This window comes from Pelecanus crispus, chromosome 12, assembly GCF_030463565.1.
Source record: "Pelecanus crispus isolate bPelCri1 chromosome 12, bPelCri1.pri, whole genome shotgun sequence".
Lineage (NCBI taxonomy): Eukaryota > Metazoa > Chordata > Aves > Pelecaniformes > Pelecanidae > Pelecanus > Pelecanus crispus.
The window spans coordinates 8,841,904-8,860,778 of NC_134654.1; the positions used below are offsets into that span (position 1 = coordinate 8,841,904).

Here is an 18,875-nt window from a genome sequence, read left to right on the forward strand (position 1 = left end):
CTCTTTGAAGAGTGTGTGTATGTTGGAGGGGTGAATGCTCAGTGCACAAATGGGAACACTGGAGGATGGAAAGTGAAGGGAGAACCATGTTCCAGCTCAGTCAACAACTCCAGCAGATGCCATGGCTCATGCTGAGGAAGTTTATCTATGTTTAAAATATAGCAGGCGTCTTCTGTCAATGCACTCCTTGCTCATACTGCCTGCTCCGCCGGTAGAGAATGCATGCATCTGTCTCCTCTGTGCTTCATCTCTGCTTCTCCCTGCAATAGTTGTCAGGGATATTAGCATTAAATACTTACTGCCTGGCTTAACTAAGGGGTAAGATAGGATTTAATTTGTATGGCTGAAATCCAATTATATAATGGAGCCCCTGGGGGAAGCAGTTATACCTGCTGAATCTCTTGGATGAGTAATTGTGCACAAAGGCTCCTCTCCAGAAGTAGAAACAGACCTGAAATATTTTTTTCTCTTTTTTTGCTGCTGCTGTTACATAATAGGGCTGAGACCCTGAAAAGAAAAGCCAATGACAACCCAGTGCAGTAGAAAGAATTAAAGCATTGCCAGGAGAAAACAAGTTATAATCTGATAAAATCAAGGATCTAACAGGAAGTCTGCAGCAGCATTAGCTTGGAGGAGTCAAAATGCAGGGCAGCCAAAGGAAGCTTACTCATCTTTTTGGAAAACAGCACAGAGGCTTTGCTGTCTAACTTTTTCCCCCGCTTCTACCATGAGCAGGGAAAGGGAATCCTCTACTTGCTTTTGTCAAAGCTTGGGAGGTGGGTAGGTATAAAAAAAGCTAAGCAGCCAACTAATTCAGATCCTTTTGAAAAATCCTGCACTTAACTACCTTTAAAAATCCCTGTTCCTTATCCTACACTCCATCTACATCCTGATACACATCAAAATCATAGGTGATGATGGGCAGGACAGGAACAAAAGCATGATGAGGTTCCCAGCAAGGTTTCTGAAAGCAAGCAAGCTTGTAAAGCATCGATCTCTGGGATAGTATTGGGCTTTGACAACTGTCCCATCTGATACCTTCAGCAGCTCCAAATCCCACAAAGGAATATGCCAAGGGCTCTGAATGGGACTGAAAGCATCGGCTCTTATACTTCGGCAAGTCTTCTCAAAGGTCAGAGTACCACATTTAATTCTATTTTTAAAAATAGAAAGCAAACTTTTATTCTTTTCTAATGAGTTCTGAGTGGAAAAATAATTTCCTCAGTCTCTTTGATTACATGACTATGTGAAGATAAGTGACGACTGCAGCCAGCCAGCCGAGGGAAGTCCAAAACTCCAAATGCCACAGTTTGAGGACAAACCCGGACACTCCCACCCCATCCATCAGCCTCACTGTCTGGGCAGGTCTTTCAATTCTTTTAAAAAACAGTTAAGGCAAAAGCGGTTGCAACACTTAAACTCATGAGGGGAAGGTACCTGTCTCGCAGACTTGCAGCTCCACCCAGTGGCTCTTTTTTGGCAAGATAAAACCAAGGTTTCAGAAACATTAAAACCTGTTGAGGTCAACGTTATTATACTGTGGGGATGCTCTGGCAATGTGGATGAGAAATTGGGAGTATAGTTCATTGTCAAATTCTTAGCAAGCTGTCATCTATCATTTGAATAATGGCAAAAAAAATACAAAGAGAATTTTTAGTGAAATAGAAAACCCAGCAATCTTATTACTTCTTTTCTTAAAAACCTCCCAGCACAAACGGTAAGAGGAAAAAAAGTAGGGAACCGATAACTTACACACTTCACCTTCCCAAATTCTCTATGAGCAGATTACAATAGTTTCCCCCAAATTTATTTGTTATATGAAATTATTAATGAATTACCAGAGCAAATGATTTTTGGTTTGTAAGTTCATTTTGAAAAGAATTCTCTTGTGAGTGCAAATTTCAGTGAAGTTAACTTGGCAACTCACACTGTATTGCTTCGCTTTCCTTCCTGAGTAATTACTGTGACTAACAAGAAGTGGATTTTGATAATTTCTATCAAGGATGCCATGCTGAAACTTGCTTTTTCCAGGAGGATTAGAGCACTTGTAATTAAAATAAGCTTTTATTTGTGCATGTGTACACTTTTACTGTAGGAAAACTCAAGAGATGGGTACATAGTCACAGAACACAGAAGTGTGATATCAACAGAATTAATTTTCGATTTGAACCAGTATTGTAACAATATCCCATTCCTCCAAGCTCAAGTGACAACTGAAAGCTCTATTGTGCTGAGTGTAGGTCTCTCTGTATGTCTTAAAAATAAAGGAGCTGATAAACTGATACAAACCACAGTTTTTGTTGTGAATCTTCTGGAATTGCATGTCCCATCTGTGTTAGGAAAATATAATCTGTGAAATACTGCTCCTGGGTGGACTGTGTATCTCCAGTGCCATGGAATGAATTGAAATGATGTCCTGAAGTTCAGACATTATGTAGCATAAACACAGCCCTTAAGACCTTCACTGAAGTTGCTATCTGCCAGTGTGGCAGCTGAACATGGGCTCTGATTTGTTTTGTTTTGCTGCTAGAGTGCTGTGAGGTAAGAGAGTTTGAGTTACAAACTATATGAATCCCACCTCCATACTCCTAACCGTATGGAGTTATCCATCCATACGATTAGGAAGTAAGTCAGCCTATACATCGTTAGCACAAGAGATTGGAAGTTTCTTTTCACAGAGATAATATTTCAAAACACATATAATATTCCACGTTAAGAATAACAGGAAGCATCTTGAAAAAAGTAGCTCTGGAAAAGGGAATTCTATTTATTAAACCAAAAAACAGAGCAAGAACTTGCTGGGCTTTCCTTGTCTTTGCCAAAATTGTCACTGAAGACCCCTTGAGTGTATGAGCCAGGTACAGCCATCCCACCAGCTGCCCAAAGACCATGGCAAGGGAGAGGTCCATTTGCTGAGTATGGAAAGAGATGGAGGCTCATCAGGCTGTGGAACAAAGATGGTTAACTAACTTTATCAAAAAGGTCTTTCATCTGAACCTGTCTCTCACGTTCCCATGAGTGATCCCCGTGCAGTGGTGACACTGTGGGAATGAGCGAGGCCAGCAAGCCCTGCATCTGTGTGCATAGACCTGCAAGAGGATGCTTTTAAATGCAACCTGGTGCTTCATATGATACTTAAAATAGCTGAGTTGTTGGCATGTGTCCTGGTTTCGGCTGGGATAGAGTTAATTTTCTTCCTAGTAGCAGGCATAGTGCTGTGTTTTGGATTTAGTATGAGAATAGTGTTGATAACACACTGATGTTTTAGTTGATGCTAAGTAAGTACTGCTTATGCTAGTCAAGGACTTCTCAGCTTCCCATGCTCTGCCAGGTGCACAAGAAACTGGGAAGGGGCACAGCCAGGACAGCTGACCCAAACTGCTCAAAGGGCTACTCCATACCATACGATGTCATGCTCAGTATAGAAGCTGCGGGGAGTTGGCCGGGGGGCAGCGATCGCTGCTCGGGAACTGGCTGGGTATCCATCAGCGGGTGTTGAGCAATTGCATTGTGCATCACTTGCTTTGTATATTATTATTACTATTATTATTATATTATTATTATCATTACTATTTTACTTTATTTCAATTATTAAATTGTTCTTGTCTCAACCCAGGATTTTCTCACTCTTACTCTTCCAATTCTCTCCCCCATCCCTCTGGGACAGAGGGAGTGAGCGAGCGGCTGCATGGTGCTGAGTTACTGGCTGGGGTTAAACCACGCCAGCATGGCAAGGGTATGTACTTGCAGCCTGAGAGTTTTGCTCTTTCTCTGTCTGTACCAGGATTTCTGTGTTTTCAAAATTTCTGCCAAAGATCTGTGTATGTTGTGAAGTTCAGATGAAACTTTCTGGTGTGATAAGCTCTCTCCTTACCCCAAACATGCTGCTTAGTTCTTCTTTTCATGAAGTTGGGGGGTTTCCAGGTGCCCTGCAGCTGCTTTCAACCACTGTGCAGTTCTGTGCTTGCTCTCTTTCCAGGTGAAGAGGGGTTTGTACCCAAAATGCCTGAAGGCTTTGTCTGTCTCATAGGAGAAGGTGGTGACTATCGTGTTGATTAAAGGCAAGTTTAGAAAAGGCTGTGGCTTCCAGAAAGGGTACAAGATGACCTTGATTATCCTGTGCAATTGTATCATTAACCACATCTTCCAGTAAGGGATGTGTGAGCCTAGTCTTACTGAGGGGTCCATAGAGGACAACAGCTGATGCCTGATCAGAAAACCTTTTCTTGTTGGAGTGTCATCATAGGAATAATACACTTGTCCAGCGAGTAAGTCTGGTTTCAGCTGCAAGTTCCTTGCTGCAAGAACATGCATCCATGCAACATTCCCTGGAGAAATAAGAGGGGGAGAGAAACAGGTATTCAGGAGGAGCTACATTTTCCTGTTTACTGTAGGAGTGAAAGGAGTACATTGGATCTGCTGGCTTCAGTGCTGTGAAGTAGGCAAAGCGCTCATCGTGTTACTCAGCTGTACTGTAGAGAGACCGAGTAGTTAATCCGGACCTCCAAGATCCTTTAAACCTTTGGTCTCCCCTTTGAGCCGGACAATTAATGTGCCTTGTGATACTGGTTCATGTGAAGTAAAGGGCAGTGTTTTGTAGTGAGAGCAGGATGAATGGGAGGCAGTGCACGAGGGTTTTATTCCTGGCTCTGCTGTGAGCCTTTGAAGAAGTCACTTGATTTATCTAGGCCTGATTCTTCTCTAACAGCATTTTCAAACTACTGTTATCTGCACTTTTGGAAAAAGACATATAAGTGTGCTGCACAGAAATAACTAAAACCCTGCATGATTTAATGGTGAGTTCTACTCCCCTGAAATGCATTCAACACCGCAACAAACTCTTTCTATAGGTTTTGTGAGTAGTTTCTTGGGCTGGCTAAAATCAGTTATGTAGTACAACCTTTTTTGCAAGGAATTTTACAAGTAGTGTTAGTTTAATTTATTATAACGAAGAAAATGTCTTTTCAAACCAAAAGCATTTTAAAAATATTGCCCGAATCTCCCCCCGCCCCCATCCCTTCAAACATTTACCTAGAAAAAGAAAGATTAGAACTCTATCCTTTTTTCCACTTACTTCCCCCCCCCCAGTTTTCTAAACAACATTTTCCCTATGTTGAGGGGAGGAAGAAAAAAAGAAAACCCTTCCCAGGAAAACCAGTAGAATGTAAACAACTGTTTTAAACATTCTTTTAGCCAGTCTAAGTTTTGTGTTTATAAAAACATTTGTGCTCATTCACCATACTCATCTTTCTGTCTTGGAAGGTTATGGTTAAGCTGACGTGTAAAATCCCCTGTGACTAAAACAGCCTGGTAGCACCACATGCAAAGAGATCAATCATTCACTCACCCACGTATGTGTAATTACGCTCTGTGTTTTCAGGCTCTAAGTAGTTCAACACACCGTTCCTGGCTTTGGCAAACAAATACAACTCCTGAAGAAATGTTGCCCTCTCCCCATACACTGCGTTTGCACGGATGATGCAGGTTGTGAGTTTATCACCGTTGCTCAGCTGTAAAATCAGGGAGGGATGTTAGTGAGTGATGGATTCAGAGATGAAATCTTCTGCAGTGACACTGGGTTTGCCAGATAAAACCAAAACCTGGGAATATTGGGCTAGAGGAGTCAACCTTTGCAGAGGTGATCTGGGCAGCTAGGGCCTGGTTTGGGTCCCTAAAAATGCAAGGAGGTGCCCAGTTTGATCTCTCCCCCCCCAGCACACCTTGCACCCATGTGATGCTCACTGAGAGATGTTGGATGGAGGGTGCTAGTGGCATTAACCCCTTCTGCAGCTGTGATGTATAAATGAGTGTTTCCAACAACCAAAATCAGGTACCAGAGGAAGCCAGCTAAGCTGGCTGGTCTCAAACTGTAACTGGGAGAGAGAGATGCTCCAGGCAGTGATTTAGGACAGAAGTCTTATTTTTACATTCTGCTTCATCCTCTAAAAGAACTCATCTTTCTGCTGACTGTACTGGGAGTCTAAAAAGACTAGCCAGCTAACTTAGGTCAGTGACTGACTCTGGGTACACTAATATTTTTTATTCTTAAATCACTCAGGCACATCAGAAAATTACACATTTATACAGTATGAACCAGGTGAACCTGGTTTCTTATGCCCTAATTTAACACAGCTCCTTCCAAAGTCACACTCCTCCTGGTGGAGTTAAAGCACAGGCTCAAAGGGCAGCATGCTTTGATCTTTCGAGAGTTTGGCAGCTTCCCAATGATGTGGGAAGACCAGGCTTTGGTAAGCTTAGGGCAATGTGTTTATGCATCAAGTCAAGGCAGCAGCTGGATACACGCTAAGACGAGTTGAGGGGTCTTTCTAATGAGCTCTGTCCTTCCACCCATCCTGTGCAGTAATACCAGGGATGCTACCATAGACTTTTGTACCTTTTTTCCATTGGCTTCAAATACAAGTTTTTCTGCCATGGCCTTTGTCTTCCCATAAGGCAGCTCCACTTCCCCACTGTATTCGGTGTCCTCATTTCCTCTGAAATAGATTGTGGGAGACAGTTAGTGACCATGGAGTAGAGCACAGGGCTTGGAGACATTTGTCCCAGTGTGATTTACTCTGCAATCCCTGCTCTCCAGGGACTTACCACTGGCTGTGAATTATATGAATCTGAGACCTTGCTGCAGTTTGGGAGAAATAAGTCCTCAAGAAATACCAGGCAGTCCTGGGTGTTCAGAGGCAGGTTTGCATGAGGACAGTGGTTTGATTTCTGAGAGTGGATTTGGTTTTGCCTAGTAATGCGATTGAAGCAAGCAATATCCTGGCAGGCAAATTAGAAGGCAGTGGAGTTACCTTTTTAAGCAACTCACAAGTGGCTGAACTCACAGGTGGAAAGAACACAAGATGATGAAGGACAGGAAAATGAAAGCAATCCTACTTCATTTTTTCATTAGAGGTAGAAAGAAGCCTCTCATGAGCCATTAACTAAAAGGAGAAGCTGCTATGTACTTTTGTCACAGAGTTGATTTGAGTTGGGAGACATTTGCTGGTGATGCAATAGAGCTGCTAGCGATCTCCTGGAAGACATGCAATCAGCAGGTTTGTGCTGGGATTATTCCTTCAACTTCCCTAGCAAATTATGCTTGGGGGCAAGAGCAAAGAAGTGGACCCATGATTAAGGGCAAGCAAGGCTCGCAGCCATACTGGGGACATTTGGTTGCCACTATGGAAGGCAACCTGCTCTTCAGCCTCCTAGCTTACAGCTGCAAGGAGGAAAGCCTGTGGGATCTAACACATAACTGGCCTCGCAGGCCCTGAAATAATTCCAAGGAGAACCAAGAAGGCAGCTCTATTGCCCACCCAGCCACTGGCATTTTGTCCCAGTGGTTCTAGATCAACACTAGTCTTTTGCAGGATTTGGTTAAGCAGATTCAGTGGGTTCTGGAGGAGCTGAGGAGTGAAGAAACCTTGTCTGAAGTGCTGGGAAGGACCATCCATGAAGACCATGTATCTGCTTGCTCCCCTGTTTCCATGACTAGCAAGGATAGGCTCTCTCTCCCTCTGTGTGCTGCAGGAGACTTTCTTTACATTTTTAAATTAATTTACTCTATATTTTATTCTCCTAGAGAAATTCACCCTAGGCAAACACCAAACTCTGCCAGGCATGGGGTTCCCACACACAGGGCAATGAAGAATTATCATGCTCCTTTTGCAGATGGGGCTTAGATTAATTTCTTGGAAGGGTTAAGTGGCCTGTGATGAGTTCATGCAGCAAATCTGCAGCAGAGGTCTTTTTGTCAAACACTGGGCCTCAGGAGAGCAAGCTCTGACTCAGGGTCCCTGTTTGAACTTGGGCAACTTGCTTGCTCTTTTCTATGCTCACATCTCCATGTGTAAAACGTGGATAATGCTGTTGCCTTTCTCTTGCCTGTTTGGCAGTCTAGTATCTTGTGTGTCAGATATCCCAGCTGAGATCAGGGCCTTTTTGTGCTACAGCAACAGAAATAAATTAGGAGCATCAGAAATACAGCCTCCCCGTGTACCCTGGGCTTTTATCACAAAACCCTCCTCCCCTTCCCTGCGTTTACGGGTGATGAGCAAGAGACAAACCAGAAAACAAGCAAGACAAAAGATTGATTGTGCATGGTTTGTTGCAAGCCCAGGAGAGGCCCAAGACAATTAGGGGGGTTATCTAGAAGTTCTAGTTTTAATTGCTTTCTTTTTTTAATCCAAATTTACTTTTTGCCTTACAATGCTTTTAAAAAGCAGCAGTTTCACAAAGGGGCAAACCTGCCTGCCGTTCCTGGGCTGCAGAGCTCTGCTCGTGTTTGCCTTCCCCCACCCCTTTTGAAGCTTGGTAGTAACAAAGAGCTCAGCATAATGCTCTTGCTTTTCAAAACGATCACAGATAACTGAACGCTAATAAGACTGGAGCAGCATTGTCAGAAGGTATCTCAGCGGTGGCTGTCTCAGAGGGGTTGAGACTGACAGAGGCATTTTCTATTATTGTCGGATGCTGAGGTGTGAGCATTATCCCTGCACCCATCACCCTGTCCAGAGACTAATCATGCTTTGTCTGTGTCAATTCCCAAGCACGTAAAAGTGAGTTAAATAAAATTCTACAAGGAATGATGGAGAAAGGGGACACAGAAAAAGAAAAAGGAAGGCAGGCAGGCAGGATCATGGACAGTGAGGGAGAAAAGCAGAACAGATTGGGTGGGGACAGGGGAGATGAGAAGAGGAAGAAGGGGAAAGCTGCATCACCTGTGCTTTGTCTGGAAAATGGAGCTGTATTATGTTGCCTTCCAGTTTTCACTAGGCTCCCCATTGAGACAAGTGGTGTAATTTTGTACTGGAGATCTGACCCTTCTCTCATTTTTGCATTCCGTAATTTAGTTTAAAATCAAAGTCATTGGAGAACGAGGACCACTCCAGCTTTCTCCCAGCATCATGGGAGAACCTGAGTGTGTTCTGCAAAATGAGTTAAAGGCTCTAGGTGGTGCTTTTATTTGCATTTGTGGTGGGGAAGGATTGGGAGTTGGTGGGCAGAGGATGTTCACATGTGGCTCTATGAGCATCAGCCTGGATGGGTTTTTGCTTGCATCTGTTGGTTCCATCATTACAAGCCAAAGGACTGTCCTCTCAGGCAAGATTTGGGGTAGATTTTTCAAGACATCTATTCACATCTACCTCTTAAGCTGCAGGACTAAAATACTAACAAGGATGCGCGTGTATCTACATTCATTTTTAGAAATGATTTAGATATGCTAATGACCAAATTCCATAGCTTTTCAGTGACACAGAGCCTCTAGTGCTCATGGTCCCAAGTGGATTGATGTTTGTTGCTCTCATGGATTTTTTTTTTCATAAGCCAGATATTTATTCTACAGATTTGGGTGCTTAAACACTTTCAAAACTGGGTTATGCCTTAGTTTACTTGCAAGTATGAAATTTAGGCTTGTAGGTCATTTTAAGTTATGTCTTAAGCAGCCTTTTCTACCTGGGCTTAAATTTCTAGAACCAAATGGCTGAAGCCAGCTGTGTCTAGACTGGCTGCCTGTAGAGACAAAACTTGACTTAAAGCCAGTTCTCCTTGCACACAAGTTGCCATGGTTTGAGCAGTCTATATGGCTACAACCACGCTTGAAATCAGGAAGGAACATTACAACGGTACATATCAGACTGCAGCTATCTTTACTTGACTTCAAATTTAATCTAAAACTTCAGCTCTTGGTCTTCAGAAATATCAGCCCAGTTCTCAAGGTGCAAGTACTGTTGCCTTATGAATACAGAAGGTATCCAGTTGCTGAGTCCTGAGCAGGAGTGTCAGCTGATTGTGAAAGTCAGTTCTGGATATCAAAGATCTATAAGCAAAAAACCCCTCCATATTATAAAATTTGGACCACTGTCTTTGTATTGCTCCAAATCCCACCTTTGCTGCAGGTTTTCTGAAGCTCTGCTTCTTCTGGGTCTGTGGGTCACTCTCATAGGAGCCGCATACAGAAGAGATGGGTTGAGCATAATGCCCAAAAGTGTAAAGTCCAGGAGTTATCCCTGGTAAGAATATTGCCAGGAAAAAGGATTTTGAGGGATAGAAGGGTGCAATTTACAGGTCAAATCCAGGTCAGAGAAGAGTGTAATTACACATGTAACTACTTCAGGGCAACTTCGCACCAAATGCGTCTGTCCCCTATGTGGCCAACAAACTTTCTTCTGAGAGAGTGATAAAATAGTCTGTATACATTTGACCACATTTGATAATAGGAGCTGCGTACAGGCTTGCTAGCAATTCTCTATGGAGCTGAAAAGAGGCGGGAAAGTGGGTTGGTAACAGTAGAGCATCACCTACCCTTTGGATTGACTCAGTGTGAAGGGACAGCAAAAATTCTGACCCAACAGCAGGATTCAACTTGACCATATCACAGACCTTAAACATCTGAGACCTTATCTGAAACTGATTTTGAGGCTTAGAGGGGCAGGGCTGTACATATGCAGGACAGGCTGGAGGTGCAGTTGGGCCATACATCTCCCTACCAACTCTTTCCATCAGTGGTATCCACTACTAGTCAAGTTTAGGTTGGAAACAGGTGTGGATCCTGAAAGTGAAAAGCAGCAAAGAAGGATTTTCAAGAGAGAGGAGAGGAATTGACAGGAAGGGGAACACATCTTCTCCTTTGTAGCTACAGAAAAATCTCCATCTGGTTGCCGTTTCATTGCTGTTTACCTGGAAAGCCAGAGCAATGGAGATTCGCTTAGCCTTACCTGAACATGGGCTCATGCAACGTATTGGGCCCCACCGCAGCAATGGAGCTTGTGTAGACAACATATGGGACATTCAGGACACAGCAGGCCCTTAACACATTTTCAGTACCTGTGGGGCAGGTTGGGAAGGACAAACATTAACCACCTTGCCTTGATTCCTTCTGTGCAAATCAAAAGAGATTTCCAGTCTTAGGATTCTGACTTGGAACAGATCCATCTTTTTTATGGCTGAAAAGATGTAAAGCCACAGGTCAAGGCTGCAGTTCCTTAGATATGTGTGCACAGGCATGGATGGTTTATAACATGAGAGTAGCAGTTACAGCTATAGCTATAATGTGGCTTAACATCTATGGCTATTGACAACTGACTTAACTTGGACTTAATAGTTGCTAACAACAAGGAAGCTGACAGCTCGGCAGAGCAAAACTCCATCTTTTTTGATTCATGGGCAGACTGTCAAATGGTGAATTGCAGCCTTCTGACAAAAGGATTGGTGTTTTAGTTGCACATACTGCTCTATAAAAGTTTTGCAGGATGACTATAGGGTGAAAATCACTCCAACAGACTCTTGGTAGCTGTAGAATTTTAAATAAAATAATAGGGGCAGCTTACAAGTCCACGCGAAATCCAGATGAATCTGAAGCCTGGTTTAGTTTAAGAAAGGTTGTTCTGGCTGGAACTTGTGGTCCAGCATGTGTGGGTTTTGTTTGGCTGGGTTTTTGGGAGAAGGGCTGGGTTTAAATGATTTATGACTCTTCCAGGGATGGTTTTTGCATTCATCATGATTTTGATTCAAGTTGATTCTATGAGAACCTCAATGACAACAGCATAACCATGGTTGTGTACTGAGGGCCTTCAAATCTGATAAGGCGGATCTTAAAGGAAGCCGCTCATAGGGTTGGTTTCCAGAAATCACCATACTATTTATACCTGGGTAATCAGGCTCTGCCCTTGAGCTATGCTGCAGCTCTTGTGTGAGAGGGCTTGTGATTTCTCTGTTCTCTTTGTTGTTAAGGGCATAATCTGAAATTATCAAGGAAATCCTGAGCTTAGGGTAATTTCAGAGGGCATGAATCAATATGAAGACCTGGTGGAAAAGAATCAATTTACTCCTCCATGAGCCTATCACAATATGTAAAGTTAATCTGAGAACCCTTGTTGAGAAACATCACTGGAAACAGCTGAGTTAAAATCCATTCAGCTTAACAAAAAGCAGATTAAAAAGTCTTTAAGTGACAAGATGGAAAAAATAATTCTTGTAGAAGAGGGCTCTTCAATATAGTCAACAAGAATGTAACAGGATTTGGCAGCCAGTGGTTGAAACACAGGAGAGAATCAAAGCAGAAGATAGATGTAAATTTTTGCCAGAAATAGTAATTAACCATAGCCACACTAATACTCTTCAGCATTGTTAATGGCTTGCCGAAAGGCATGATAGATAGCCCATTAACTTGCAGTCCTTAATTCTAGGCAAAAAGTCTTTTGAAAAGGCATAGTCCAATTTAGCCACAAATTGTTGGGCTTAAGGAAGTAATTGGATGAATTTCTGTGGCCTGACTTATACAGAGGAGCCAGCTAGAGGATTATACAGTTGACCTGTCCTGACCCTATTTTTTTTCCATTAAGTCTACAGTAGGTATCAAATACAGTTCATTTTTATGCTTTTACCTGCTATGATTTTAATAGAAAACTTTAGACTAATCTCTCAATTGAAGATTTTGAGAAGTTCTAGTGAAGGCAGCAGCCTCATTTGGGGGAGGTCTACATGAAGCCATCCAAGGGGAGGCAGAAAAGCAGAATAGTTTGTCTCTGAAAATAAGGCTTCTGTTAAGACATCTCAAACTGTGCTCCTCAAAGAGGCACTCAATCACCAGTCACGTTGGAAAAAACTTTGCATGTGTGGTTTTCTGGGAATGTCACAAACATCTGCAAAAGGTTTGGTTTGCTAAATAGGGGAGTTGCCCAGTGTTCGCTGCTATCTGTAAAAACCTTGCTAGGCTAAAGTACCTTGCTCATAGCAAGCAGACAATGAAGAGGAAGATCTCACAAAGCCATTAAAAGGCAGCAGGAACCCTCAGGCTCTGAATATTCTCAGTACACATGCACAATACAGGCTCTTAAAAGCATCTGGTTTTGAAAACAACTACAGCAATGAAAAGGAGGATGGAATTTAAATGTTGCCCCTGAATGTATCAGCAAATAGTAGGAGCCCTAAGCAGTAATCGAGTTTGAGAGAGGGAGATATAAAAAAAATATATAAAATTCTTTCCTTGTGGTTAACAATTATTTTAGTAGCTAACAGCCTGAGGTGCCATTGGAATTGCTGCTGTAATAGGGATTTCATTATTTTTATAGCCTGTGCTTATTTCCTAGATTTATGAACAAATTTTCTTTAAGCAGATCTTGCACCTAACAAGAAATTGGCTCTTGGTGATAGGAAGAAAATGTTGTGGAGGTCTCAGTTATGCATGGCTTGTAGACATGTAACAGTTGTGAAATCCAACTATAAATAAAATAACATCACTCTCTTAATAGAGTGGATGCAGTTCAACTGGTATAGTCTTGCACTGGTATATAGTGTAGATTTTTCTCCCTGGAAATCCCTGGGAAAGATACAAGCTATCTAGAACAGGAGTTAACTTTTAATTGCTGTCCTTGTCACATACTAAACAGTTTCTTACCACTCTGGGCATGTTCTGAATCACCTCAGTACTGTTAGTGAAAGTTATACCCTTGACCAGAATAACCATGTAATAACTAGGCTCAGATTTGACTTTCTAAGATGAAGCTTTAGCAGTGGAGAGGAGCAGCATGGCCTGCCCTGAGCGAGGGCAGAGGGGCAAAGGCAGAAACTTCCCCACTGGAAAGGAAAGGTCCTGGGCACCTTTCTCATCTCGTAGCAGAGTGGTGCATGTGAAATTCGGGGGACAAGGGAGCACTAAATCAGAGAGGATATGTTTGTTGTAGCATCTCATGACTACACAGAGGTGTGTGAATTTAAGGCTGAATTTAATTGTTTGTTTTAAAGAGCTTACCCCCAACGTTGACAGATTTCATTTCCCAAAAGGGCACAGTGTTTCTGTAGTCCACAATAGCAGCTGTGTGAATAACCACGTGAACTCCCCGCATGGCAGCAAGGAGCAGATTGTAGTCTTGAATGTCTCCTTTCATCACTGTCACATGAGTGGTAGCTGGAGAAAAGTAATATAACCATAGATGGGGGGGGGTGGTGGGGAATACAAATCAGCATCCCCACCTTCTTGCAGAATGAGGGTCCTGCTTGGAAAGCTTTCTTCTCTGCAGGGAAAGCTGAAGCACACTCTAACTAATGACTATGCCATTTGAATACATCACACCAGGAGAAAATACATCTCTATTTTTGAACCCCCAGAAGCCAGATATGCATCTGGTTTAATTCAGCACAGCACTTTGCCAGTTTGCACCAATTGTGGGTCAGAATAACTGTGTCTGTCATTGCATGCATCCAAGGATAGCGCTGAGCAAGAATGGGAGACTGTTGGCCCAGAGTTGCAGCTGGTTACAGGACTTGCTCTAGTACATGTGAACGAGTGAAGCTGTGCTGGACAATTTCCTTAAGACAGAAGATTTTTACAGCTTCCTTGGAATAACACCAGACAAGTTCAAGGGACATTGCACAGAGCTTTATTGAAATTGCAAATGCCATAGTTGGGGAGGGAAAATAATGTATCAGGTTAAAAAGTTTCATAGGAAATTCCTCCCATTCAGAAGGGTTTCCCCCCCATCTCCTTTTTCCCCCCCTCTCCTTCCTCAAAATAGCTGTTCTGTACATGGCTACTGTTGGCATCTACTACTAATTTTCTTGCTTTGAGACAGTGTTGTAACATTTAAGTGGGATTTTTTCCCTTTTTCCTCTTCTGTAGTTGGGAATAGGCCAGCAAGAAGCTGGGTTTAGGAAGCTGTATTCCCTGGGGCTTTTGTAATAAGCCAGACAACAGTGGCAGGACTGCTTTGGGAAGGGGATGTCTCCTCTGCCCTGCGCTGGTGACTTCCTGGAGAGGCCCATGCAGCCAGGGATCAGGGTTGCAATTTCTGAAAGATCATGCACATGAGCAGATCAGGGAAGAGTCTGTGACTCCAGCTATGGAAGCATTATGATATAGAAACCCTCAGTGAACAACTACCAGGAAAAGGGGATAAAAGAACAGGGTTATTCCTCATGAACTCAAAGGAGAGGCAAAATTGAAGATAGTGGGTCAGCTGGCTGAGCATTTGCTAAGAAGTACGGCATGTAGGAAGAGGCAGAAGTTTTACAAAGTGGTCAAGCTGATTTCTTAACTAGCATAACCAAGATTTGGTGGACTAGCTCATAGGAGTTTTAATATTAATTTAATATTAAAGCAGAGTTGATTCAGCAAGAATAGAGTGGAAAAAGAAGGAAGGCATTGCCCACATAGCAGAGGTAATATACTTGCCTGGAGGACCAGAGGAGGATGCTCCTGCTGGAAGTCTTTGCTAGTGCTGAAAGGTGGAGCATGGCAGTAGCAACCCCATGTTGGGGGGATTTTGCTGTTACTTAGTGGTGAGGGAAAGCCCATAACCACTCAGGTTGAAATGTTAAATAGCCTCTTTTGCATCACCTGTCTTAAGACAGCTGGTATAATTAAGACCAGCAAGAGAATGATGACAGCTCAGCCAAAACCAGGGAGGATACAAGGCAACCAGGAGATATTTTCAGATTGATAAGGGCTGATGAGGCAGGGCTACTAAGGAGGTGATGGATGTCACTGCAGCTTTATCAGCCACTTTGGAGAACTTTTGGAGGAGGCACTGGAAGGCTGCAGTAGAGCAAATGAAACACTTGTGCTTAGAAAGGAGGCAAAGAAGAGCCAGGAAATTACAGAACAGCTTGATTTCAACCCCAGGAAATTCAGGAACTCACACTTAAACAACATGTGTGTGAGCACCTGTGTGATAATAAGGAGAATAGAAACAGGTGACATGGATTTGTCAAGAACAAATCAAGTCAGATAAATCTCCTTTGTTCTTATGACAAGTTAGCAGGCTGCACAGACATTGTGGAACAGGTCAGTGTCATCTATCTTGATTTCAGAAGGGTTTTGTGTCATTCTCATAAGCGAGTCAGTAAAACATGGTCTAAGTAAGCCACACTAGGGTGAGCACAAAGCTGGCTGAATTACAGTTCCCAGGGAATTGCCAGCTGTGGTAGGTGGCTGCCCTGGGGCTTTCCAGGGCTTATTGCTGTATTTGAGTCTTTTTTATTGTTTTCATCAAGAATCTGGCAGATTTGTTCATTAAATCCTCAGATAACATCAGACTGGGAGGGACTTGAAGTACGCTGGAGGATTAGAGTACAAGCAGAACGTAACTACTAAGAGTCTGAAAAAAATAAGATGTGGAATTTGGTAGGGACAAAGAGAAGATATTGGGCTTAGTAGGGAAGAGGCAGCAGGTCTTCATGAAAGAATTCATTTGGGCTCAGGAGCTATCGCCTGTCAGCAGGGTCTTGCAACTGTGAAAAAGGCATAATTGTACTGACAGGTACAAATAGGAGAATAGTTTGCAGGACAGAAGAGATAAATCCATCACCTTTACCCAGCACTGGGAAGGCCAAAGCTGGCCTCTCTGTCCTGCCCTCAGCACCCCTCTTCCAGCGGAGAGCAACGCCCGTGCCCGGAGACACAGAAAGCGTGAGCTGCAGAGAAGGAAGGAGTGCATGAGAGCCATTTTAGCTTAAAGGAGAAAAGAGCATGGAGCAGAAGGAGGTGGTTTTCAAATTATGAAGATTGTTGTAAAAAATGACAGTATTAACCTCTTACCACTTGTAAGGTTAGATGAGAAATCAAGGACTTAAATTGCAGATTAGACTGTACCAACAGTAATGGCCTGGTGCAGGAATTGGCTGCCTGAGGTGGCTTGGGGACAGGATAGAAAAACATCCGTCGGGAAGGTTGTGTGAGCCGACTGTGTCTTGGGGCAGAGGGACGGGGGTTGGGATGGCCCCTCAAGGCTGCTTCTGCCTCATTTTTCTATGATTTGCTGTGGTGTTAGGCCACAGACTTCTCCTGGAGCACAGATTATGGTGGCTCCTTAAGGTTTAAATGTTTTTTTCTTCAATTGTGGATGCTTTTAAGGCAATTTGCTACCTGAAGCCTGGGGAAACCAGTCGGGTGAGTTCATCTGCTGAGGGAGGATTTCTGATGGTGATATTTCCCTGGGAGTCTTTTAACTTGCTTTAAGTGTATCTCCTTTTTATTGATATCTCCTAACAGGCAGGATCTCCCTAGTAATTTTTTTCCTCTCTCATTCGAAGCAGGCTGAAGGTTTGGGCAGTTGGGGAGAGGGAGTCTCAGCCCACCATTAACTGTGCTGCACTGGCTTGTTTGGGGTGGGTGTTTTCAAATCCAGTAAAACAGGTTGCTTTTCTCCAACATATCTTGCTGTAATCAACCCTGGTGAAACACCAGAAGGCAGCTCTCAGAATATGATCAAATGGATTAATTTAGTATCTTTGAGCATGTTTACTGAGACTCACCTCTTCCTTTTTTATGCACAGCACAGTAAGGCTACTATAGGTTTCTCTCAGTTATTTCAGTAATTTATTTCATAATATCTGCAGCAGATGCTGAGCTTGATTCTATTATTGTCAGGGTGTTTTGGTTATTTTTCTCAGAATTGGTAATTGGTTTGAGCAGTTCAGGAGCATGTTTTTTTGTCCCTTTGCTGTTAGTCAGACTGGTTGAGCAGAAGCAACTGGGTCGGCCAAGTTCCCCTGTCAGATACTCGGTGTGCATGTTGCTCCTTACAACTGATCCCTGAGTTGAGACTTAGATCCTTCCTGTGATGTATCTCCTGGGGTTACACTCCATGCTTTGATTTAGTCCTAGGCTGAAAAACCTCTCTGAACTGGAAGTTATTCTTCATGTAGTCTGTTTAATCCAGGTTCCCACCCCATGCCTGTAACTGTGGCATCTCCAACATAATACCAGCTGTCTTGAAAGGGATGTGTCCTGGTTTCGGCTGGGATAGAGTTAATTTTCTTCCTAGCAGCAGGCATAGTGCTGTGTTTTGGATTTAGTAGGAGAAGAATGTTGATAACACACTGATGTTTTTAGTTGTTGCTGAGTACTGCTTATGCTAGTCAAGGACTTTTTCAGCTTCCCATGCTCTGCCAGGCGCACAAGAAACTGGGAGGGGGCACAGCCAGAATAGTTGATCCAAACTGCCCAAAGGGCTATTCCATACCATATGACGTCATGCTCAGTATATAAACTGGGGGGGGGGGGTGGCCAGGGAGCAGCGATCGCTGCTCGGGAACTGTCTGGCTATCGGTCGGCGGGTGGTGAGCAATTGCATTGTGCATCACTTGCTTCATGTATCATTATTATTATTATCATTATTATACTGTTACTATTATCATTACTATTTTACTTTATTTCAATTATTAAACTGTTCTTATCTCAACCCGGGAGTGTTTCTCACTCTTACTCCTCCGATTCTCTCCCCCATCCCATCGGGGTAGGGGGAGTGAGCGAGCGGCTGCGTGGTGCTTAGTTGCTGGCTGGGGCTAAACCACGACAGGATGGTTATGGCCGCTATATATAAGATGATGCCCTTTTCTTACCTGTGGTGAATTTTTCTACTTCTTCTCTTGCTACTGAATCAAAAACTCTGACTTCTTTGATGTAGTCTTGTTGAGACAGGAGCTCTACAATCTTCTCCCCAATAAAACCACATCCTCCTGTCACCAGGTAGACCCATGCTTTATCCATTTCAGAAGATGTTTTTGTGATTGAGGAGTAGGGAGAAGGTTGCTGCCAAGATCCTATCGTGCACTGTTAATCTCTCAGCCAATGTGTTTTCTGAACTAAGTCTAAAGTTTAACTGTCATACACTGTTACTGGCTGAACATTAACTCCATCCAGTTATGTATAAATCAGATTTTCATTGGCAGTAACACAAGTGCTGCCACAGACGTACCAATGCTACGTACAGGCTGATTCTGGTCTCTCTGACTCAGCCTTTCCTTTCCACTATGGTAGCGTATGATCAGTGGGGTACCTCCAGCTTGCCTTGGTATGTGACCAGTCTCGGTCCAAAATTTTGATGTCAGATGTTTTCCATTCTGGACAGCCCTTTCCTGTGGGCTGGGTTGTC

At 43.2% G+C, this 18,875-nt stretch overlaps 1 protein-coding gene across 1 annotated transcript; it reads right to left on the bottom strand.

Moving 5' to 3' along the window:
- Positions 1-3,888: 3,888 nt before the first annotated feature.
- On the bottom strand, positions 3,889-18,490 carry LOC104025750 (3 beta-hydroxysteroid dehydrogenase type 7). The gene is made up of 6 exons (XM_075720323.1): positions 18,343-18,490; positions 13,754-13,909; positions 10,719-10,827; positions 6,395-6,494; positions 5,348-5,510; positions 3,889-4,328 (listed from the first exon to the last, which is right to left on the bottom strand). Exons 1-6 carry the CDS (start codon positions 18,488-18,490, stop codon positions 3,889-3,891), a joined length of 1,116 nt encoding a protein of 371 aa, XP_075576438.1.
- Between the last annotated feature and the right edge of the window lie 385 nt (positions 18,491-18,875).